The sequence below is a fragment of the Alosa alosa genome, chromosome 16 (assembly GCF_017589495.1).
Source record: "Alosa alosa isolate M-15738 ecotype Scorff River chromosome 16, AALO_Geno_1.1, whole genome shotgun sequence".
NCBI lineage: Eukaryota > Metazoa > Chordata > Actinopteri > Clupeiformes > Clupeidae > Alosa > Alosa alosa.
In genome coordinates, this window is record NC_063204.1 from 3,690,278 (window position 1) to 3,715,671 (window position 25,394).

General features: G+C 45.2%; 2 protein-coding genes across 3 annotated transcripts; both read left to right on the forward strand.

Moving 5' to 3' along the window:
- Positions 1-67: 67 nt before the first annotated feature.
- pign (phosphatidylinositol glycan anchor biosynthesis, class N) lies at positions 68-22,146 on the forward strand. Of its 2 annotated transcripts, none has more exons than XM_048265832.1 (29): positions 68-155; positions 1,015-1,266; positions 1,463-1,584; positions 1,684-1,782; positions 1,888-1,994; positions 2,158-2,282; positions 2,434-2,564; positions 3,294-3,410; positions 4,066-4,106; positions 4,239-4,298; positions 4,432-4,524; positions 4,643-4,698; positions 5,427-5,505; positions 5,716-5,898; positions 7,267-7,406; positions 7,670-7,769; positions 7,929-8,021; positions 8,543-8,634; positions 8,852-8,957; positions 9,576-9,684; positions 13,856-13,958; positions 15,911-16,010; positions 16,443-16,529; positions 18,095-18,150; positions 18,884-18,959; positions 20,696-20,769; positions 20,862-20,904; positions 20,991-21,043; positions 21,243-22,146. In XM_048265832.1, exons 2-29 carry the CDS (start codon positions 1,040-1,042, stop codon positions 21,364-21,366), a joined length of 2,796 nt encoding a protein of 931 aa, XP_048121789.1. In that variant the 5' UTR covers positions 68-155; positions 1,015-1,039; the 3' UTR covers positions 21,367-22,146. The 2 variants fall into 2 exon arrangements, with proteins under 2 accessions (XP_048121789.1, XP_048121788.1); XM_048265831.1 differs by lacking the exon at positions 68-155 and adding an exon at positions 285-719.
- Positions 22,147-24,118: 1,972 nt separating this feature from the next.
- LOC125309832 (probable G-protein coupled receptor 141) lies at positions 24,119-25,080 on the forward strand. Its single transcript, XM_048266955.1, has one exon. It carries the CDS (start codon positions 24,119-24,121, stop codon positions 24,968-24,970), a length of 852 nt encoding a protein of 283 aa, XP_048122912.1. The 3' UTR covers positions 24,971-25,080.
- The last annotated feature ends 314 nt before the right edge of the window (positions 25,081-25,394 follow it).

Below are 25,394 nucleotides of genomic sequence, written 5' to 3' on the forward strand. Positions count from 1 at the left end.
GGAATTGCAGTGCTGGATTGGATGGGAAGTGTCAGACAAAGCATACTGGGCAGGGCAGGTTTGACAGCTGAAACCTGTGCCTACTGCCTACCAACGCGGAACATTCCCCATGCTAATTATTAATCCTACCGGTATACACCAATCCCACCAAACAGGTATTTCCGTGAGCCTTTGTTGAATGATGTATATTTTGTTATATGGCAGAGCATCCAACGCATTCATCACTCACGATCCGTCTGTGTTGCCTCAATCTCACTGCCATTTGTCACCTTGCCTAGTGGTACATTTCCTTTCCTTCATGATGAATAAATAAACATTTCTGTAACCAGGCCTCTGTCTGATATAAAGCAAGTCATAAAACTACATTACCCAAAATGCCATGCCAATTCAGTGCAAAGGTCAGTAAATAAGGAAGTCAGGAAGTCTCTGGCTGAACTGCATTTCTTATTTTAAGCTGATCAGGAAGAGGGTTGCCAAAGTAGTTTCTCATTTAAGTAGCCGTCTTTCAAACAGATTAACCCATTCCATTATCCTTGTGTAGAAGATGTTGGGTAACTACCTACTAGTTTTAGGCTAGTAACGGTAACGATATCACATCATTATTTGGCTGTACTGTAAAGTCAGCTAAGTTAACTTCTCTAGCTGTGATTCCCATTCATTATGGCTCTGTTTTGTTAAACGCTTTCATGCTTGAGTGTAAACAAAAGGATTTGATTGAGGTAAGGGGTTATTTCAGCCCGTCTCTAAAGTCAGTAAAGCTAATGTTAGCCTGTTCTTCAGCAGTTTTGACTCAGACACATTAATTGTTAGAAGGATAGTCTAAATATAGAAATGTACAATGCATTAATCTTTAGGTTTTTTTGTATAGTTGTATAGCTGTTTTACCCATCTTCCTTATGCATATTACATTTTACTGATTTGCTTTGTGTAGCAATATTGACCTCTCCATTCAGTGATGTTAAAGTTCATGATGTTATGTATTTTAAGAAACCTTGTATCTGTGTTGATTTTCAGCACCAACAGGCTTTTCTATGCAGCCATGAAGGTGGTGACATTCTTTGTTGTGGGACTGCTGGTCCACGTTGTGTTTTTCATCTCCATATTTGACATCTACTTCACGTCTCCCCTGGTGCATGGGATGAGTCCCCAGCATGTCCCCCTGCCCCCTCCGGCCAAGCGGCTCGTCCTGTTTGTGGCAGATGGCCTAAGAGCAGACAGCTTTTACAAGCCCGATGTCAATGGAACCATCAGGGCACCTTTCTTAAGGTACTCAGCTCTTGCCTAATCTTTTGGTCAAGCGAGGCGGTCGACACAAATGTCGCTCCTTGAGTTATGTGGACTGTATTTGCACTGTATTTGAGAATGCATAGTGCAGACTTATTGTGTGAATGGTTTTCTGAAGTGGTGATGTGAATTGTGCCGGTATAGTGGCTGGTATTGATCATAATGTCCCCCGTGGCAGGAACATAATTGAAGAAAAGGGCACTTGGGGGATCTCCCACACACACGTACCAACTGAATCCCGCCCCGGCCATGTAGCCCTGATTGCAGGCTTTTATGAGGACGTCAGTGCTGTAGCCAAAGGTAACGGAGTGGGTGGGATTGTCAGTGTGTATGTTTGTATGTTCTCAACCGAGGCAGATGCATATATTGTTCTTTATTATTTTCTCCATCACCTAACAGGCTGGAAGGAGAACCCAGTGGAGTTTGACTCTGTGTTTAATGAGAGTAAACACACCTGGTGTTGGGGTAGTCCTGATATTTTGCCAATGTTTGCCAAAGGTATGCTAAATGGACATGCATCTAATATACCGTAGCCTGCAGCAGAATGGAAGCCATGGCTATCTTCTGAGCTCACTGGGCCTTTGTGTGTCACACCACGTGTAGGTGCCAGTGGAGACCATGTCTACACACATACGTACCCTGCCGAGAGTGAAGACTTTGCCTCCAAGGATGCCTCTAGACTGGACACTTGGGTCTTTGATGAAGTAAAGGTATATGTGAACAGGGCTCCTGTTGTGTTTGTGCCCCCCCAAGTGATTAATGATCTTTGTATTTTTAATGTTTCTTATGTGCCTGCATGTGCACTTGTGTGCAAACATATTGAGGACAAAATGCAGATGTGAGGCTCAATGCTTTCTTTTTGTCATGAAATAGGCTTTTTTCAGCTCTGCCAAAGGAAATGAAAGCTTGCTGTCCAGACTGCATGAGGAGAAGAATGTATTCTTCCTGCACCTGCTCGGGATTGACACAAATGGCCACGCCCACAGGCCCATGTCAAGGTGAGCTCAGATGGCTTTTCAAATAGTTTTTCCTCAGGTAGTTATGTAACACCTGAGTTCAGTTTGGGTTTGTGTTGTTTTTCGATATTGAAGTAGTTATGAATATTGGAGAAGACTAATACATCATTTGTTTTTTCTGTTTACAATGAAGAGAATATTTGGAGAACATTATGCTTGTTGATGACGGGATATCTGAAATTGTGTCACTAATGGAGGACTTCTTTGGAAATGATGGACAAACAGCATATGTATTCACATCTGACCACGGCATGACCAACTGGGGTAAGACATCAACAGCTTCAAAGCTTTTACCTGACCTCACTGTTTACACTGATTACACGTCGCAAAAAGGCACATACTCAAAAGGGTTTATTCAATTAAAACATGGCCATGATGCAGCCCTTGGAATATGGTTAAGCCAACAACGAGAACACCACTTTAACTCAGTTCAGTCTATATTGTAATGTCATGGTGCACTATGAATTATGGGAAACTGTAAGAATTCATGAGTGTCATGGCTTTATAATAACTACAGGCTGGTTGTATTGTATGGATGGCTATATAATAACTACAGGCTGGTTGTATTGTATGGATGGCTATATACTGTAATAACTATAGGCTGGTTGTATTGTATGGATAGCTTTATAATAACTACAGGCTGGTTGTATTGTATGGATGGCTATATAATAATGTATGGATGGCTATATAATAACTACAGGCTGGTTGTATTGTATGGATGGTTATATACTGTAAAAACTATAGGCTGGTTGTATTGTATGGATGGCTATATACTGTAATAACTATAGGCTGGTTGTATTGTATGGATGGCTTTATAATAATTACAGGCTGGTTGTATTGTATGGATGGCTTTATAATAATTACAGGCTGGTTGTATTGTATGGATGGCTAAATAATCAGGCTGGTTGAATTGTATGGATGGCTATATAATAACTACAGGCTGGTTGTATTGTATAGATGACTATATAATAATGTATGGATGGCTGTGTGTAGGGTCTCATGGTGCAGGCCACGCGTCTGAGACGCTGACCCCTCTGGTGGCGTGGGGTGCCGGGATACAGACAGCGCAAAGGGCCACCACACACCCCTACGAGGACCAGTACCAGCACGGTGGGTTGGGTCAGATCAGTACCAGCAGGGTGGGTTGGGTCAGATCAGTACCAGCACGGTGGGTTGGGTCAGATCAGTACCAGCAGGGTGGGTTGGGTCAGACCAGTTCTATCAGGGTGGGTTGGGTCAGATCAGTACCAGCACGGTGGGTTGGGTCAGATCAGTACCAGCACCAGTACCAGCAGGGTGGGTTGGGTCAGACCAGTTCTATCAGGTGGGTTAGGTCAGACCAGTTCCCCTAGCAGGGTGGGTTGGGTCAGACCAGTTCCCAGCAGGGTGGGGCTGGGTCAGTGCACGGTGGGGTTTTCAGTACCAGCAGGGTGGGTTGGGTCAGATCAGTACCAGCACGGGTAGATCAGTACTCAGCAGGGTGGGCTGGGTCAGACCAGTTCTATCAGGGTGGGCTGGGTCAGACTCCAGCACGGTGGGTTGGGTCAGATCAGTTGGGGTTGGGTCAGATTACCAGTAGGTTAGCCAGTTCCCTATCAGGGTGGGTTGGGTCAGACCAGTTCTAGCAGGGTGGGTTGGGTCAGGATGCTGTTTTAAACAGAGGATAGAAGTGCTTGAAATTTGATCATTTTATTTTATTAATTTGGTTTCTTTACAATTTGACTGCCATAATTGATGCTGTTTCATTGTACCTTTTTCATGCTAGAATGGAAACTTGACACGTTAAGAAGAGTGGATGTCAATCAGGTAGGATCTGGTTTAACTCATTTATGCCTGTCTCTCCTTGGTGCACTATAATGAAACTGCATACGCCACAATGATGTGAAATATGTTTTGATCCCTTGGAGTTTACATGGACTTGGTTTGTTATTTTCATAGGCAGATATAGCCCCCCTAATGTCATCACTCATCGGAGTCCCCATCCCACTCAATTCTGTGGTGAGTGTTTTTCCATTCTGTTTTAAATGTAGAAGTAAGTGCATGTCTTTGTAACAGTATAAGAAATGTGCCCATGGCACTATTGGTGGCTGTGTTAGATCTGCTCTATGGCAATATCCGTTCCACTTTGCAGGGTGTATTGCCGTTAGACTTCCTCAACAACAGTCAGCACTTCAAGGCAGAAAGCATGTATGCAAACTCCATTCAGATACTGGAACAGTTCAAGGTATATACAGTATAGCTTTTAATACTGAAGAAGAATATAATAATGACATTGTCATATATAAGAATATGATAAGTGCCATACCCTCTAACATAAATTAACATTAGCATTCATTTTGCAGGTCAAGATGACCCAGAAGGAGGAGACCACTCTCCCCTTTCTGTTCACTCCGTTCCCGTAAGCAGATTTATTAAGTAGCCAGAACATGTTTTTAGATGCTGAGTGTAGCATTATAACTTTGCACTCTCTCAGATGCTGAGTGTAGCATTATAATATTGCACTCTCATAATATTGCACTCTCTCAGATGCTGAGTTTAGCATTATAATATTGCACTCTCTCAGATGCTGATTGTAGCATTATAATATTGCACTCTCTCAGATGCTGAGTTTAGCATTATAATATTGCACTCTCTCAGATGCTGAGTGTAGCATTATAATATTGCACTCTCTCAGATGCTGAGTGTAGCATTATAATATTGCACTCTCATAATATTGCACTCTCTCAGATGCTGAGTTTAGCATTATAATATTGCACTCTCTCAGATGCTGAGTGTAGCATTATAATATTGCACTCTCTCAGATGCTGAGTGTAGCATTATAATATTGCACTCTCATAATATTGCACTCTCTCAGATGCTGAGTGTAGCATTATAATATTGCACTCTCTCTGCTGACTACTGATCCTCAAGCTATTTGTTTAATCCCTGACATGACATTACAAGCTTCAAACACAAGCTTATAAACAGTGATCTGTTGATTAGTAATATTCATTAAAATGTTTTGGTGATCGTGACCATGATCTTTGCAGTTGTATTTAGTTTATTCTGTATATTTGTTGTGTCTCTTTTTTCATGTACGTGTTTGTGTTTCGAAGACTTCGCTTCATTTGTTCTGCTTTACTGCAGGCATTTGACTGAGTCGAAACAGCAGGACTTTTTGCGTCATGCAAAATCACTGATTCACAGAGGCCTGTACGATGAAGCGGTAGGTTCTGCAGGGAGTGGACAGTGTCCTTTCATCATCTAAAAGATACTCATCCTCCAACTTTTGCAATGAATGTTAACTCCGCCAAACAACGTGACCTTTATGAGTGTAAATGATGTGTGAAAAAATGCTGTGTGGTTAGTGACCACTGACATTTGTGCATAGTGACACCTATCTGCATAACCACCTCTCTCTCTTTCTTTCTCTCAGATACTGGTGTGTATGCAGATGATCACTCAGGCCATGGAGGGCTTGTCCTACTACCACACGTATGACCGCTTCTTCCTGGGCTGCAGCGTGGTGCTCGGCTTTGTGGGCTGGACCTCGTATGTGGTGCTGGTCATCCTGAAGACTCACGCCAGCCTACGCAAACCCCCCGGCAACAGAGACCTGGTTAGAGACCCTTCCACCAGATAGACGCACGCACGCACGCAGGCACGCACGCACGCAGGCACGCAGGCACGCAGGCACGCACCATAGTTGCTAACCTGTTAGCAACTTATTTGGTTAAAGTCAGCTCAATACCTGCACATGTTGCATGATCGCCTTAATTCATGCGTGATAACTGGGCCTTTTGACAGACTTTGCACTTGTCACTTCGCACAGTGTGCACCATTCAAATGAATGCACATGTCTGCTTTTGTGGTTCACGCACTGGGTGAGAAGAAACTAAGATGTGTTAACTAAAGTGTTAAAGAGACCTTATAAGTGATCTCCCACTCGTAGTGCAGTCATTCTCACATCCCTTCAAAAACAGGATAGACCAAACCAGACATGTGAAAATGCAAATTACTGTTACTATTCCTGCCATCATTATTATTACTCCAACCACTACAACTACAACACCTTGTCAGGCCAGGATCACTTTTGTAAAGTTTGAGATGTTGTACATATCTCGCATATCCATTATTTGGTTGGTTAATGATAATTTGTTTCTACCAAATGGGCACGCCCTACCCCCAAAAAGCATTTATATGTTTGAAGTGGTCAAACTATAACATTGCACTAAAGCTCTAAGTTGCTGTTAATCAAGCCTATGCCGCTGTCCTCCTTTCTGCCTACACTTAGTTTTATCATACACCTACACTACACTTAGCCTTATCATACACCTACACTACACTTAGCCTTATTCTACACCTACACTACACTTAGCCGTATTCTACACCTACACTACACTTAGCCTTATTCTACACCTACACTACACTTAGCCTTATTCTACACCTACACTACACTTAGCCTTATTCTACACTACACTTAGTCTTATCATACACCTACACTACACTTAGTCTTATCCTACACCTACACTACACTTAGCCGTATTCTACACCTACACTACACTTAGCCTTATTCTACACCTACACTACACTTAGCCTTATTCTACACCTACACTACACTTAGCCTTATTCTACACTACACTTAGTCTTATCATACACCTACACTTAGCCTTATTCTACACCTACACTACACTTAGCCTTATTCTACACTACACTTAGTCTTATCATACACCTACACTACACTTAGTCTTATTCTACACCTACACTACACTTAGTCTTATCATACACCTACACTTAGCCTTATTCTACACCTACACTTAGTCTTATTAGTCCGTGATAAGTATCGCTCTAGCTACATGTCCACTCATTAACTATAGCAATGTTAACATGGTTCTAGTTTCCGTTCTCTTTCTGGTTTCTGGTGTGAATAGCCCAAGTGTTGCTCTTCTCCTCCCCATACTTACTTTCTCTTGTTTGATTTGTAAAGATGTCTGATCGGGGCCTTGGGCGAGTGTTTCTCTGCGTGGGTCTGGTCATCACAGTGTTCCTGCTGGTCCAAGCTAGCCCCTGCACCTACTACGTCTACTGCCTGCTGCCAGTTCCAGTGTGGTACTCTGTTATCAAAGAGTGAGTAAAGGTAGCAGCCCTTCTTACCCACACACATCCCTTCCTGCATGACCGCATAAGGCTTGTGAGACTCATGCCCAAAGATAGATCGGTTAATGATGATGTAAAAAAGTCCATTTTGTGGTTAACATCAGTCCGAACTCACCTGTGGCTGGGGTTGGCTAACTTCACACTTGAGCTAAGTTGTGTGTGTGTGTGTGTGTGTGTGTGTGTGTGTGTGTGTGTGTGTGTGTGTGTGTGTGTGTGTGTTTCTCCTGTTACAGGATTGGAACTCTCTTAGACCTGGCACAGTCCGCCCCCTCTCTGCCCCTGTGCAAGTGTTTTGGATATTTTGTGCTGGTTACATTCGGGATTGAATTGCTGGTAAGCAAACAGTCCAAAATAACATGTTGGAAGCTACTGATTAGAACTAAACAGTAGTAGGTCTTTCAGCACTCTGCATAATGAAGAGTGTGCTGTTATTTCTGGATGTAGTAAGCTGACTGAAAGTGTGTGTGTGTGTGTGTGTTGTTCTTTTTGCAGGTGTTGAGCTTTTTCTACCGAGCTGTGCTGAGCTTTGGGCTCCTGGTGCTGTCTCTCTGGCCTGTCGCCTCTGGCCTGTACTTCAAAGCGAAGGTAATGAGATGACCGGCTTGGTCAGACGTGCAGTAGCCCACGCTCCGCTGGGCAGGGCTGCAGAGCATTAGACTACACAGACAACCTTAAGCATTACACAAGACTGCTCTACATGCAGCATTACACAATCTGACCGCTCACGCCAGTGTGCACAATATAGACTTCTATACAACAATACAGAATACAACATTTACAGAACATCACGAAGTGCTACTGGCACATGCCGATATTAGTATTTACCCATATATAAATACTAATATATATATATATATATATATATATATATATATATATACCATATATAAATACTAATATATATATATATATATATATATATATATATATATATATATATATATATATATAATCATATCTTATCTTCTCTTCTTCTGAAAGCTTAGCTTAGCCAAATGAGTGATGCTGTGAAATGTTCAGCTGCCCCCTAGTGTTGCATCTATTTCTTACATCTAGACTGTGTGTGTGTGTGTGTGTGTGTGTGTGTGTGTGTGTTTTCCCCTCAGACGAGATCTCTGACCTGGGTCCTCAGCTGTCTGTGTCTGGCCATGTTTCCCCTCATGCCCGTGGTGGGGCGCGAGTCAAACGTCCATTTTGTGTAAGAGGACCACTCACTTAACTCTACTCTACTTTACTCTACTCTATTCTACTCTACCCTACTGTACTCATCTCTACACTAGTCTACTCTACTCTATTCTACTCTATTCTATTCTACTCTACTCTACTCTACTCTATTCTACTCTACCCTACTCTACTCATCTCTACTCTACTCTACTCTGTGGTGTGTTTATATTTATATGTTGTGTTTATTCCAGGACGTGTGCTGCGGCTCTCACACTCTTTAACACACTATCCTACCTGCTGTCCACCCGACGGCTCTCCCCGCTCCCTCACAAGGACAAGCAGCTGTTCGTCGCTCAGGTGGGCCTCCATGAGGACTGCATGCATGGTGCTTAGTTGTCATGTCAGGTGGGCCTCCGTGAGGACTGCATGCATGGTGCTTAGTTGTCATGTCAGGTGGGCCTCCAAGAGGACTGCATGCATGGTGCTTAGTTGTCATGTCAGGTGGGCCTCCAAGAGAACTGCATGCATGGTGCTTAGTTGTCATGTCAGGTGGGCCTCCAAGAGGACTGCATGCATGGTGCTTAGTTGTCATGTCAGGTGGGCCTCCAAGAGGACTGCATGCATGGTATTAGTTGTCATGTCATGTGGGCCGCTAGGAGGACTGCATGCATGGTGCTTAGTTGTCATGTCAGGTCATGTCAGGTGGGCCTCCAGGGGAACTGCATGCATGGTGCTTAGATGTCATGATGTAGATTGGAAAGATTTGCCCTGCTTGTGGTTTTGCTTACGCACAGTAAAATGGCTCAGTTGAAACAGTGGAAGTGTAGACAAGTCACAATGCAGTAAAGATAATGCACTTTCATTGACTGACCAGCTAACCATGAGCTGTTCTGAGGTTGATGAACATTGTGTGTGTGTCTGTGTGTGTGTGTGTGTGTGTGTGTGTGTGTGTGTGTGTGGGTCTTGTGGTCACAGATGGTCCACGTGGTGCTGTGTGCTTATGTCCTGACCAGCACACACTCCAGTCTCCAGCAGAAGCAGGGTCTGCCTCTGTTTAATCAGCTGGTGAGCTGGACCACGCTAGGTGAGTGAGTGTGTGTGTGTGTGTGGACCACGCTAGGTGAGTGAGTGTGTGTGTGTGTGTGTGTGTGTGGGACCTCACTAGGGTGAGTGGGAGTGAGTGTGTGTGTGTGTGTGTGTGGACCACGCTTAGGGTGAGTGGGAGTGAGTGTGTGTGTGTGTGTGTGTGGACCCATGTTGAGTGTGTGTGTGTGGACTACGCTAGGTGAGTGAGTGTGTGGTATTATTATTGATGATGTGTGTGTGTGGATACATGGAGTGAGTGGTATGTGTGTGTGTGTGTGTGTGTGTGTGTGTGTGTGTGTGTGTGTGTGTGTGTGGACCACGCTAGGTGAGTGAGTGTGTGTGTGTGTGTGTGTGTGTGTATGTGTGGACCACGCTAGGTAGTAGTATGTGTGTGTGTGTGTGGACCACGCTAGGTGAGTGAAGTGTGTGTGTGTGTATGGACCACGCTAGGTGAGTAGTGTGTGTGTGTGTGTGTGTGTGTGTGTGTGTGTGTGTAGACCACGCTAGGTGAGTGAGTGTGTGTGTGTGTGTGTGTGTGTGGACCACGCTAGGTGAGTGAGGTGTGTGTGTGTGTGTGGACCACGCTAGGTGAGTGAGTGTGTGTGTGTGTGTGGACCACGCTAGGTGAGTGAGTGTGTGTGTGTGTGTGTGTGGACCACGCTAGGTGGAGTGAGTGGTATGTGTGTGTGTGTGGACCACGCTAGGTGAGTGAAGTGTGTGTGTGTGTGTGTGTGGACCACGCTAGGTGAGTGAGTGTGTGTGTGTGTGTGTGGACCACGCTAGGTGAGTGAGTGTGTGTGTGTGTGCAGACCACGCTAGGTGAGTGAGTGAGTGTGTGTGTGTGTGTGGACCACGCTAGGTGAGTGAGTGTGTGTGTGTCTGTGGACCACGTTAGGTGAGTGAGTGTGTGTGTGTGTGGACCACGCTAGGTGAGTGAGTGTGTGTGTGTGTGTGTGTGTGTGTGTGTGTGTGTGTGTGTGTGTGGACCACGCTAGGTGAGTGAGTGAGTGTGTGTGTGTGTGTGTGTGGACCACGCTAGGTGAGTGAGTGTGTGTGTGTGTGTAGACCACGCTAGGTAGAGAGTGGTGAGTGTGTGTGTGTGTGTGTGGGCCACGCTAGGTGAGTAGTGTGTGTGTGTGTGTGTGTGTGTGTGTGTGTGTGTGGACCACGCTAGGTGAGTGAGTGTGTGTGTGTGTGTGTGTGTGTGTGTGGACCACGCTAGGTGAGTGAGTGTGTGTGTGGACCACGCTAGGTGAGTGAGTGTGTGTGTGGACCCGCTAGGTGAGTGTGTGTGTGTGTGTGGACCACGCTAGGTGAGTGAGTGTGTGTGTGTGTGTGTGGACCGCTAGGTGAGTGAGTGTGTGTGTGGACCACGCTAGGTGAGTGGTGAGTGTGTGTGTGTGTGTGTGTGTGTGTGGACCACGCTAGGTGAGTGAGTGGTGTGTGTGTGTGTGTGAACCACGCTAGGTAGTAGTATGTGTGTGTGTGTAGACCACGCTAGGTAGTAGTATGTGTGTGTGTGTGTGTGTGTAGACCCACGCCTTCGTGAAGTAAGTATGTGTGTGTGTGTATGTGTGTGTGTATGTGTGTGTGTAGACCCGCTAGGTAGTAATGTGTGTGTGTGTGTGTGTAGACCACGCTAGGTAGTAGTATGTGTGTGTGTGTAGACCACGCTAGGTAGTAAGTATGTGTGTGTGTGTGTGGACCACGCTAGGTAGTAGTGTGTGTGTGTGTAGACCACGCTAGGTAGTAATGTGTGTGTGTGTAGACCACGCTAGGTGAAGTGAAGTGTGTGTGTGTAGACCCGCTAGGTAGTAGTATGTGTGTGTGTGTGTGTGTGTGTGTGTGTGTGTGTGTGTGGATGTTACGCTGGGTGAGTGAGTGAGTGTGTGTGTGTGTGTGTGTGTGTGTGTGGACCACGCTAGGTGAGTGAGTGTGTGTGTGTGTGTGGACCGCTAGGTGAGTGAGTGGTGTGTGTGTGTGTGTGTGGACCACGCTGGGTGAGTGAGTGTGTGTGTGTGTGTGTGTGTGTGTGTGTGTGTGTGTGGACCACGCTAGGTGAGTGAGTGTGTGTGTGTGTGTGTGTGTGGACCACGCTAGGTGAGTGAGTGTGTGTGTGTGGACCACGCTAGGTGAGTGAGTGTGTGTGTGTGGACCACACTAGGTGAGTGAGTGTGTGTGTGTGTGTGTGGACCACGCTAGGTGAGTGAGTGTGTGTGTGTGTGTGTGGACCACGCTAGGTGAGTGAGTGTGTGTGTGTGGACCACGCTAGGTGAGTGAGGTGTGTGTGTGTGTGTGTGTGTGTGTGTGTGTGTGTGTGGGCCACGCTAGGTGAGTGAGTGGTGTGTGTGTGTGTGTGGACCACGCTAGGTGAGTGATGTGTGTGTGTGTGTGTGTGTGTGTGGACCACGCTAGGTGAGTAGTACATATTATTGTGTGTGTGTGTGTGTGTGTGTGGAGCGCTGGTGAAGTGGTGTGTGTGTGTGTGTGTGTGGACCACGCTAGGTGAGTGAGTGTGTGTGTGTGTGTGTGTGGACCACGCTAGGTGAGTGAGTGTGTGTGTGTGTGTGTGTGTCACCACCACGCTAGGTGAGTGAGTGAGTGTGTGTGTGTGTGTGTGTGGACCACGCTAGGTGAGTGAGTGTGTGTGTGTGTGTGTGTGTGTGTGTGTGTGTGTGTGTGGACCACGCTAGGTGAGTGAGTGTGTGTGTGTGTGTGGACCACGCTAGGTGAGTGAGTGTGTGTGTGTGTGTGTGTGTGGACCACGCTAGGTGAGTGGTGTGTGTGTGGACCACGCTAGGTGAGTGAGTGTGTGTGTGTGTGTGTGTGTGTGGACCACGCTAGGTGGTGGTGTGTGTGTGTGTGTGTGTGTGGACCACGCTAGGTGAGTGAGTGTGTGTGTGTGTGTGTGTGTGTGTGTGTGGGTGAGTGAGTGTGTGTGTGTGTGTGTGTGTGTGTGGACCACGCTAGGTGAGTGAGTGTGTGTGTGTGTGTGTGTGTGTTTGGACCACGCTAGGTGAGTGACTGGGTGAGTGCTCTGCTCACCACACGCCCTGCGGTGTCTAGGTCTGTCACTTCTCGCTGTGTGAGAGTCTGAATTAAATAGTGTCACTACTAACGGTATGTGTGTGTGTGTGTGTGTGTGTGTGATTCTGCAGTATAGACTAGCACAATGACAGTATGGCTATTGGCTGATTATTTTTGTCTCACCCTTTTGTCTGGGTGCAAAGCAGTGTGTGTGCAGTGTGTGTGTGTGCAGTGTGTGTGCAGCGTGTGTGTGTGCAGTGTGTGTGCAGCATGTGTGTGTGTGTGCAGTGTGTGTGTGTGCAGCGTGTGTGTGTGTGTGTGTGTGTGCAGCGTGTGTGTGTGTGTGTGCAGCGTGTGTGTGTGTGTGTGCAGCTTGTTTGTGTGTGCAGCATGTCTGTGTGTGTGTGTGTGTGTGTGTGTGTGTGTGTGTGTGTGTGTGTGCAGCATGTGTGTAGTGTGTGTGTGTGTGTGTGTGTGTGTGTGCGCAGCATGTGTGTGCGTGTGTGTGTGTGCAGCGTGTGTGTGTGTGTGCAGCGTGGTGTGTGTGTGTGTGTGTGCATGGTGTGTGTGTGTGTGCAGCTGCGTGTGTGTGTGTGTGTGTGCAGCGTGTGCTCTGCCCCCCACCCCCCCACCCACCCTCTTGTTCTCTGCTCTTCTCATGTCGGGTGTCAGTGTGTGCAGCATGTGTGTGTGTGTGTGTGTGTGTGTGTGCAGCGTGTGCTCTGCCCCCCCCCCACCCACCCTCTTGTTCTCTGCTCTTCTCATGTCAGGTGTCAGTGTGTGCAGCATGTGTGTGTGTGTGTGTGTGTGTGTGTGTGTGCAGCGTGTGTGTGTGTGTGTGTGTGTGCAGCGTGTGCTCTGCCCCCCACCCCCCCACCCACCCTCTTGTTCTCTGCTCTTCTCATGTCGGGTGTCAGTGTGTGCAGCATGTGTGTGTGTGTGTGTGTGTGTGCAGCGTGTGTGTGTGTGCAGCATGTGTGTGTGTGTGTGTGTGTGTGCAGCGTGTGTGTGTGTGCAGCATGTGTGTGTGTGTGTGTGTGCAGCGTGTGTGTGTGTGTGTGTGTGTGTGTGTGTGCAGCATGTGTGTGTGTGTGTACCCCACCCACCCTCTTGCTCTCTGCTCTTCTCATGTCGGGGGTCAGTGGTGTCGCTGCTGGTGCCTCTGCTGAGCTCCACGCGTCTGTTCCACCGGCTCATGAGCATCCTGCTCTCCCTGGTGCCCACCTACCTGCTCCTGAGTACCGGGTAAAGACTGCACACACACACACACACACACACACACACACACACGCCATGCACACACACACATGCACACACACACGCCATGCACACACACACATGCACACACACACATGCACACACACACACACACACATGCACACACACACATGCACACACACACACACGCCATGCACACACACACACGCCATGCACACACACACACGCACACACACACACGCCATGCACACACACACATGCACACACACACACGCTGCACACACACACGCCATGCACACACACACGCCATGCACACACACACACGCCACACACACACACACACACGCCACACACACACACACACATATATACACACACATATATACACACACATAAATACACACACACACACACGCCATGCACACACACACGCCATGCACACACACACACGCCATGCACACACACACACACACTTATGCACACACACACGCACTTATGCACACACACACACACACTACCACCATAGATAAACAAACAGTTGTGTGTACACATCCCACCTTCTGGCAGGTGCAGGACAAAGAAAACTATGCTCAATTGAAAAATATAATGTTAGCAGCACTGCTTTTGACTCCCAATTATTTAATGCACAACAGACAACGTTTTGACCCTGCTGGGTCTTCTTTACACACACACACACACGCTCACACACACACACACACACACACACACACACACACCACAGCGCCTCCCCACTCCCTGTAATATAAGAGTGTTAACGGGTGGGAGGAGAGTAGGACATAACTCCTGGTTGAGGTCAAACTGTACACATTTGTTTATGTGGCCAACTGAGCATGTAATACACCAGCAATATCAGCCGTTTGATGATCATGAATAAGACACACATACACACACACACACAAACACACACACATATGCATACTTTATTCATCCACAAGGGGAAAATATGTTAAATATTAGTAGAGCCTGACCGATGAGGATTTCCAAAACCGATTAACGATAAATCGGCCGCTCAACACAATGTCAAAATGCACTCACAAGGTGGGATATTGTGATTAAATAGGCCTAACTATCTGATATCCTAATGAATGGCTCTTATACAATAAAATAATTATTATGAATACTAGCATCAGGTTTGCATCTGTAATATCCCATGATAACTCTCAAGGTATTTACCTAAGGCTTCTTTACACACCGTTAACAGCATTAAACAGTGCCATACTCTGTGTGATTGGAAAGGAAAATAAGTATATATACTCTTTTTATCCCGTGAGGGAAAATGTTAGATAATGTCCATACATTCCATCTCTTGAGACGGTTCCGTTGCGCCTGTGTTGCATCCTCGCGGGGCGGTTCCGTTGCCTGTGTTGCGTAATGCGAGCAGTTCCGTTGCCTGTGTTGCATCTGCGGAACGGTTCCGTTGCCTGTGTTGCATCTGCGGAACGGTTCCGTTGCCTATGTTGCATGTGCGGAACAGTTCCATTGCCTGTGTTGCGTAGCATAGGGCTCAAAAGTTAATTGCATGAATGCAATGTCAACTTTGATCCATTGGTGGCGCTAGACTGCCTGTGGTTCAGAACTGAAAATTGGTGAAATGAATTATGGGACTGTCCTGAATCAATGTGCCAAATTTCACAACTTTTTACTGTATGATTCTATGGGCTGCCATAGACTTCCATTGGAGAAGAATAATAATAGGAAAAGGTACAAACACAATGGGTGCCTTCGCAGCTTTTAAACCAATACCAATATATAAGCAAATAGCTAATATCGGCCAATAATATCGTCACACCAATTTGACGGTCGGGCTCTAAATATGAGTAAATATGAGTTTAAATAAGCGTATGATAATATGTATCTCTTTTTTTATGTATCATGTGTATCTCTTACTAATTGTGTCCATATTACAGTGTGTGCTGATATGCTTGCACTTTACGTTGTGGTCTTGGTTCCCTGCACAGATATGAAGCTTTGTTTCCTCCAGTGCTGTCGTGGCTGATGTTCGTGTGGATCAACATTGAGCAGGAAGCCATGACCACCGGGACACTCAGCAAGACTGAGGTGTGTGTGGCGCCATGTTTAATGGGCTGCGCTTCTTGCACCATGTTGTCAGCATGACCTGCAGCCTTGCATAACTGTGTGTGTGTGTGTGTGTGTTTGTTGGAGGAAGGGGGCGGGGGTGGGTGTTGGTGTGTGTGCGCGTGTGTGTGTGTGTGTGTGTGTGTGTGTGTGTTTGTTGGAGGAAGGGGGTGTTGGTGGGTGTTGGTGTGTGTGTGTGTGTGTGTGTGTGTGTGTGTTTGTTGGAGGAAGGGGGCGGGGGGTGGGTGTTGGTGTGTGTGCGTGCGTGCGTGTGTGTGCGTGTGTGTGCGTGTGTGTGTGTGTGTGTGTGTGTGTGAGTGGTGTGCGAGTTCTGTAGAAAATGCTCCATTCTGAGCATACTAACCACATGTGACTGACTAGGCAACCCACTTAGCAGGAATACTTGTTTTGCAGCTCTTCAGAATAGACTTTTCAGAAAACATCGACATCACCAAGATTAGACAGCTGAAACTGGACGATATCAGAAGATCCTACTTTTTTGTATCCTTTGGAGTTCTTCCGCTGTGGACCATGTTCGCCAAATTACTCATGAATTGTGATTTGTGAAAAAAAGCAAGTGTGTGTGTGTGTTTTTGGGGGGGTGGGGGTGGCTCTGCTGAAACCCTGAAATATGTTTGCCCTGAAGAAAACTTAATTGACATAAAGTGCTCTAAGCAATGCCACATGTTTTTAGGCTAAAACACGCTTACTGCAAACATAACCTAACCAACCACTAGCTATCTGTGTCCTGGAGTGCAGCTGTGAAACAGTGGGCGTGACTACATATGACTGTGGTGGGCTACAGTGGTTCCAATACTGACCAACTACAGTGGGCTAGAACAGTGGACTACATATGACAATAACTGACCAACTACAGTGGGGCTAAAGACAGTGGACTACATATGACAATAACTGACCAACTACAGTGGGCTAAAGACAGTGGACTACATATGACAATAACTTGACCAACTACAGTGGAGCTAAGACAGTGGACTACATATGACAATAACTGACCAACTACAGTGGGCTAAGACAGTGGACTACATATGACAATAACTGACCAACTACAGTGGGCTAAAGACAGTGGACTACATATGACAATAACTGACCAACTACAGGGCTGGGCTACATACTACAAACTGACCAACCACAGTGGACTACATATGACAATAACTGACCAACTACAGTGGGCTAAAGACAGTGGACTACATATGACAATAACTGACCAACTACAGTGGGCTATAGACAGTGGACTACATATGACAATAACTGACCAACTACAGTGGGCTAAGACAGTGGACTACATATGACAATAACTGACCAACTACAGTGGGCTAAAGACAGTGGACTACATATGACAATAACTGACCAACTACAGTGGGCTAAAGACAGTGGACTACATATGACAATAACTGACCAACTACAGTGGGCTAAAGACAGTGGACTACATATGACAATAACTGACCAACTACAGTGGGCTAAAGACAGTGGACTACATATGACAATAACTGACCAACTACAGTGGGCTAAAGACAGTGGACTACAAAGTCTTTATTTCTGGCAGCTCTTAAAGCATGTGCTGGATGGCTTAAATTGGCAACAAAACGGACAGGAATAGCCCTCAGTTCCTCTGTGCTAATACAAAACGGACAGGAATAGCCCTCAGTTCCTCTGTGCTAATACAAAACGGACAGGAATAGCCCTCAGTTCCTCTGTGCTAATACAAAACGGACAGGAGTAGCCCTCAGTTCATCTGTGCTAATACAAAATGGACAGGAGTAGCCCTCTGTTCATCTGTGCTAATACAACGAGATAATTTCTCTCACTGCTGGCTTAATGATCAAGAGTGCTTTCTCTTTATTCTCCGCAAATACTAGGTAGTTTGAGAGGCAGCAATTTGAATAAAATCGGTTGGTTAATGCCAACGTGTTTGCTGACTTGCCCTGCCCTGGCCTCAGGTGCTATGCTGAAAGGCACGATGACACGCTTAACAAGCAGACATTAATGGACATTAAAAAAAGAAAATAATAATAATGATGTGCTTGTTAGCCTTAATCACAGCGCAGGTGTTTTTCATCATCACAGCTTTCTTTGGAACGGGCAACATCGCCTCGATCAACAGGTACGGAGATGATGTTGTTTACTGCTTAAGCAGTGTGTAACTCAGAGGACTGCGTTTGCTGTTGCACTCTTCTCCTTCTTTATTCAAACTCAAATGTATTTGTCACATACAAGTATATATGCAGTGAAATGCTTCGTCCATTGACCCCATGACTGTGCAATGTCTGTATAAATATAACTCGGTGGACAAAGAATTTTGCTGTTGTAGTGTGTGTGTGTGTGGGTGGGTGTGCTGTGTGTGTGCTGTGTGTGTGTGTGTGTGTGGGTGGTGTGTGCGTGTGTGTGGGTGTGTGTGTGTGTGTGTGTGTGTGTGTGTGTGTGTGGGTGGTTGTGCTGTGTGTGTGTGTGTGTGTGGGGTGTGTGTGTGTGTGTGTGTGGGTGGTTGTGCTGTGTGTGTGTGGGTGCGTGTGTGTGGGTGGTTGTGCTGTGTGTGTGTGTGTGTGTGTGTGTGTGTGCTGTGTGGGTGGGTGTGCTGTGTGTCTGTGTGTGTGTGTGTGTGTGTGTGTGGCGGGTGGGTGGTTGTGCTGTGTGTGTGTGTGTGTGTGCTGTGTGGGTGGGTGTGCTGTGTGTGTGTGTGTGTGTGTGTGTGTGTGTGTGTGTGTGTGTGTGTGTGTGTGTGTGGTGGTTGTGCTGTGTGTGTGTGGCTGGGTGGTTGTGCTGTGTGTGTGTGTGTGTGTGTTTGACAGACAGAGAGACTCTCTTCCTCCTAACGGTGTGTTCTTCCTCCTTCACAGCTTCGACCCAGCGTCTGTGTACTGCTTCCTCACTGTCTTTAACCCCTTTGTCATGGGAGGCCTCATGATGTGGAAGGTACAGTACAGCCGTTGGACTTCCCTCTGAAAAGCACAGACACACACACACACAGATACAGAGTCATACACACACACACACACACACACACACACACACACACACACACACACACTGGCAGTTATGCGTGCATCCACCTGATTTGGTTTGACTGAAAGCCTCACAGAAGGAAGAGGCTGCACTTCACTTCACTGCACTTCACATACCAACGAGCCGTACCATACTCAAGCACACTGAGGAAGGCGCTAAGCCGAAACGCGTCTGTGGTTGTGTGTGTGTGTGTGTGTGTGTGTGTGTGGTTGTGTGTGTGCGTGCGTGCGTGCGTGCGCGGTGCGTGTGTGCATGTGCGTGTGTGCGTGTGTGCGTTCGTGTGTGCGTGTGTGCGTGTGTGTGTGTGTGTGTGGTGGTGTGTGTGTGTGTGTGTGTGTGGTTGTGTGTGTGTGTGTGTGTGTGTGTGTGTGTGTGGTTGTGTGTGTGTGTGTGGTTGTGTGTGTGTGTGTGTGTGTGGTTGTGTGTGTGTGGGTTGTGTGTGGGTGTGTGTGTGTGTGTGTGTGTGTGTGTGAGGTGTGTGTGAGACGTTAGCCAGTAGCTGGTACAAAAGCTGTGCGGTATGTACTGTACGTTATGTGAATTGAGATGGGTTAGTAAGAGATGCTAGCACTCATGGGTATAGCTCCACTGCTAGCACAGCCGCCTCCCAACCCCATGGTGCAGGTCTGAGTCGGAGCAAATGTAGCGCTGAGCCGTGCTGAGCCGCGCTGAGATGATTTAGTTCTGCATACGGAGCGCTGAGATGATTTAGTTCTGCATATGGAGCGCTGAGCTGTGCTGAGATGGTTTGGTCAGTAGCTGTGGTCACGGTTTTAAAGTCATGGTTTCAACCTGCTAACCTAAAATTCACCGGCAATATTTTTGTTGCGCAACAGGAATAGTATTTTGAAAAGGTGGCCCATGTTTTTTTATGTTAATTGATTAAACTAAATATGGTGCACTACTTCATACTGTATGCTTGTGTGGGAACTTGGCCATAACGGATAATCTGACATGGCATAGCAAAATAAGGATGTAAGTGACTGCGTGAGGCTTTTGACTTTTTTTCTGAGAAAAGACAAAACAAATCCAACTGTAAGACCACTAGCAGGAGCTGCAGCAGAGGTGATCTCTGGTGGCAGTAATAAATGGAGTTACAATGACGAGCTTTATTTGTATAGCACCATTCATACACACAATGCAGCTCAAAGTGCTTTACATTTGGAGCATGTAACACAGTAATAGAGAAGAGTCATTATCAGTCATTCCTCTTCGTTACTGTGGCCATTTATGATCCGATCAGCAACATATCAGAAATATAGAGAAGAACATGTAACCCAATAATAAAGAAGAGTCAGTCATTATCAGTCATTCCTCTTCGTTGCTGTGGCCGTTTATGATCCAATCAGCAACATATCAGAAATACTTAGCAGTATATATAAATAGGCTTTGCTAACAATTGCTTAGGTCCGTTGATGTGGACTCCAAGCGGGTTGCCTTAGTATGTTCTGTGGCAAGGAAAAACTCCCATATTCCAGGAAGAAACCTGGAGCAGAACCTGACTTAATAGGGGACCCATCTGCTTCTGGCTGGCTGCAGCTCTAATGGCAGCAGTCAAATGTAGAATAATCTGGAAAAAGTAGTACAAAGTTCCAATATTGGGAATTATTGAAACATCATTCATTAAATGTGTTTTCCCTCTTCAGGTTTTGATTCCATTTGTGATCGTGATGTGTACATTTGAAACCATTCAGGTGTCAACTCAGCTTTCCTCTAGAAGGTACATGTGTGTTTTTAGTCTAACCATACAGTATCTGTTTCCTAGCATGCTTTGTGTTCTCTATAATTCAAAAGCTCGTTTTGCAATTCCAGCTTGTTCCTACTCGTGCTGGTCATCTCAGACATGATGGCTTTGGTGAGTCCAAATCTCAGTGCAACGTTAAGCAGCATGAAATTCCACCATCTCTAGAAAATGCACTAATAAGTTGTATTGTGTTACAGCACTTCTTTTTCCTGGTGAAAGATTATGGAAGTTGGCTTGACATTGGCACCAGGTAGGTTTTAGGGAGTTAAAAGTTCATTCAAATTGACATGTGCCTAGAGTGTACACATTATTATGATGATGCATTCTTTATACATTATTATTATGATGCATTCTTTATACATTATTACGATACATTATTGATATATTATTATGATGTATTCTTTATTTATTATTATGATACATTCTTTTCCCTTTCTTGTGTGCCCTAGTATCAGCCACTATGTGATAGTGATGTCCATGACCATTTTCCTGATGCTTTTGAGTATCATGACGCACATCCTGACCTCCAAGAGGGTGTTCCTGGGAAAGAAGATGAAGGTGCACTTCAAATGAGCTGACTAGCGCTCCGCTGGCTGTCTACCAGAGTTTACATGCAGACACTGTCTGTGGGTTTTTGAACATTCGAACATACTGTAAAATTCCGTTTCACAAAAATTGATGGTTCTAAAATTCTATGTTGAATTCAATGAACCCAGAAATTCTTTAGAACTTTAATTTCCCAACATTCCCGTCACACCGGCGTGACGGACACCTTTAAGGGTTAACAGGTGTTACGTGGCGGCCACGGCGGCCAGCTGACAGAGAGCCACTGTTCGCTGGCGTCGTGCTCAGGCGGAAACCAACGCTATTCTGAGCAGGCCCCCAAGGGATGGTGTTGGCGAGGCACATTTCCAAACAGAACGTTTCTACTAGGCCTGTGTGCACTATCTGTGTAGATGAGTTGTATTCATCTAGCCCTAGCCTTTGAAAGCCTTTTAACTTATTGTGTTCTTTTAGAAGGATTTCCATAGTGGTAATGGTATTTTGATTACATGATTAGGTATCCTGACGTATTTATACTGGCAACTGAGGGAAAAAGTGATATTAATTTTGCACTGTACTGTGACATATTATTCATCAAAAATACTATTGAAAAGGTGTAATACAGTTACTTACTACAGTTAGTTCCATGTGACTTAAAGGATGGGGATAAAACTACTAGACAGCTTGCCTGGACAGTTAAGGCCTTATTTACAATCATTTCAGATTGTTGTATTAAGGACCCTGTGTGTGTGTGTGTGTGTGTATGTCAATAAAATCATTGGATTATATTGGAATCTAATGTTGATCTAATGATCTGTAAGCCATTTGGTTTTGTGAGTTGACCGTGTAATGTATGTCTGAGTATGACCATGAGGTCAAAGTTCAGAAGCAAGGACCATGTGTGTTCATGGAGATGTGGGATCTACACCAAGCAAACGCACAACCTCTGGTGAATGAAATACATTTATGCTTTAAAACCAATTAACTTCAGTTACCTTTTGCTTTACTTCAACAACTTAATTTGGGACATTTATGTTGTAGCCCTTACATTTTGCCAGTGATGCAATCTTTGAGTGCTATTGTGCAACTTTTATCTACCCACAACCACTCCTCTGTACTTCTTCAAAATGAATTTGCTGAGATGTCCAACAATGACACTACACAACCACTACAAGTTCCTTCATTTGCAAGTGACAACAAGAGTACTCGGTGGATTATGCATCATCTCACTCGCCACCTGTGGCAAGAGAGTGCAGTTCACATGTAACACCTGTGGCAAGGAAGTACAGTTCACATGCAACACCTGTGGCAAGAGAGTGCAGTTCACATGTAACACCTGTGTCAAGACGGCTTTTCCACATGACGGCAACGTACATATCTGATCTGAGGACATGACCCCTTTTATATATCTGGGGAACTCAGTTATTTGCATTATTTACTAGCAATTCTATAGTTCAGTGTGAGTGCATTGCTGCATATCCAATGCAAGGGCATGGGTGGTTGTATGCAATTCTATAGTATTCTATCCAGTGCAAGGGCATGGGTGGATGCAATTCTATAGTATTTTATTCAGTGCAAGGGCATGGGTGGGTTGGGTGCAATTCTATAGTATTCTATTCAGTGCAAGGGCATGGGTGGTTGGATGCTTGAATGATTGGATGCTTGATGCTTGTTGAGTGATGGTGGTAAATGGGCCGATGCTGACATCATGCCAGTTGAGCTTGTTGATGTGTCACCATGACAGATTCTGGTGTCACATCCTTCTGTGCATCTTTAAGCTATGGGACAGTTGGACATGGTATTTATTTAATAGGCTACTGTATATCATGCATGAGTATTAATACACAATTATCTCTAGGCTATTACATTTCAAGTACGGTATAGTTCCCTTGCATTGGATATGCATAGAATTGCATCCACCCATGCCCTTGCACTGGATAGAATACTATAGAATTGCATACAACCACCCATGCCCTTGCATTGGATATGCAGCAATGCACTCACACTGAACTATAGAATTGCTAGTAAATAACGCAAAGAACTGAGTTCCCCAGATATATAAAAGGGGTCATGTCCTCAGATCAGATATGTACGTTGCCGTCATGTGGAAAAGCACATTGAATGACCTCTGTGTATGAAATGTGCTATATAAATAAACTTGACTTGACTTGACCTAACTTAGTTAATATTTTAATATTGACCACTTCATGTGGGTCCGCTAAAAAAAAATAGTAGGCGGTCTCTTGCTGGCGAGGACTTATTTATCTGGGGACGTCATGATAGGCACCTTTTACACGCTTCCAGCAACATGAAAATGACAGCCAACAATACTTCCGTCAACTTAACCACTCCGTTTAGGTAAATTGCTCTCATTTTGCATTTTAAAATTAATTAAAATTTATAAGTTTAGTTAGATTTGATGTAGCCAACAACAAATAGCATACCTTTGTAGGCTACTGCCTATATATTTGGTCATCTATAGATGCAGTTAGATCAGATGAAAACGGGAAGTTCAGGGGCGCTGTCTGAATGTCTTTAATGTATTTTATTTATATATATTTTTTAAATATAATAATTTGACTTGTATTATTTTCTCTCATAAGAATATTGTAGTTTCCCGCTGTTGGCACTACATGCAACTCAACGTTTGGCAGTTAAGAAATGTAGCCTAAAGAGCATTACGCTCTGGGTGAGGCATTATCCTAATGGCCGTTTACTCAGGTGCATGTTGTGAGTCTCTGACGATTTTTGATAAGTTTCTAAATTCATTTTTCTCGTCAGGATGACTGAACCACCACCACCACTGTCAAGCTCGCCCGACAGGATAGCACTTATCGGCATCTACATGGTCGTCTTGATGGTCGGCACATTGGGGATAGTCCTCATGATTAACGTGCTTAAATGCAACTTGCGCTCCGTGACCACCGTTGCAGTCCTCAACCTCATCGTGGCGCATCTGATATTTATGCCCACCATCCCGTTTCGCATCGACTACTATATCAGAAACCGCTGGGACTTGCCCCCGCAGATGTGCAAGATCGTCAGCAGCATGGTCCACATTCACATGTACTTGTCCTTCCTCATCTACGTCATAGTGCTCACTTTGCGCTTCTACATCTTCTACAAACGTACCGAAAGTCCAGATTTCCACAGAAAGCTTCATTCTCTTGGGGCAAGCGGGACTATCTGGACAGTTGTCTTGATAGTTGTGCCCGCTGTGACATTCTTGAGCTATGGAGGACAGTCTGAAAATACCTGCTTCAATTTTGGATCCAGGATGAAAGAATCTGGTGTGCAAGCTATAAATTATATCATCAGCGGCGTCTTCATCACGGTTCCTATCGTGTTGTGCGCCATTCAGGTTAATATTTTGCAGTCAATCACCAAGCAATATGGTGCCAACTTCTCTTCTCAACAGGAGTTTTGGGCACAGATCAAGAGCCTCTGTTTTGTCCTAATTATGCTCGTGTGTTTTGTGCCTTATCATATATTCCGCTTGCACTACGTGGCTAACCCAAATATTGAGTCTCAAAATGAGATTTTCCTGGCCATCACCGGACTGAGCTGCATTGACTTGTTGACTTTTGTGGGCCGTGGTGCTTGTTTTTCATGTGGAAGGACATTTCACTTGTAGGCCATTACCGGCAAGTGACAATTATTTATTAGGCTATCATGAGTTACAAATACAGAGGCTGTCACCCAGCGGTTTGAATACGGTAACGTGCTAGCTTGTCTGCCTTTCCAGGTGTATGACTATCTTACGTTTATGTCTGTCATGTACAGTATATTATTATTATTATTATTAAAAATTATGTTTAGCCTACGATATGATGTGCCGAAAATTGGTCACGCTGAAGGTAGGCCTAAGCAGGAATAGTGAACAGGGTGAACAAAACCGAACAGAAAAACGAAAGCATTTTCAAACTATAAAAAGAATAGGCCTAGCTAATAATAAAAATGTGCGTCTTTTTTAAAACTAGGTTTTCCATTTTTAGCAGCCCATTAAATTGCACTCCTCACCCATGCTCCCGAAACGGCGTGTTGCTAAAACTACAATC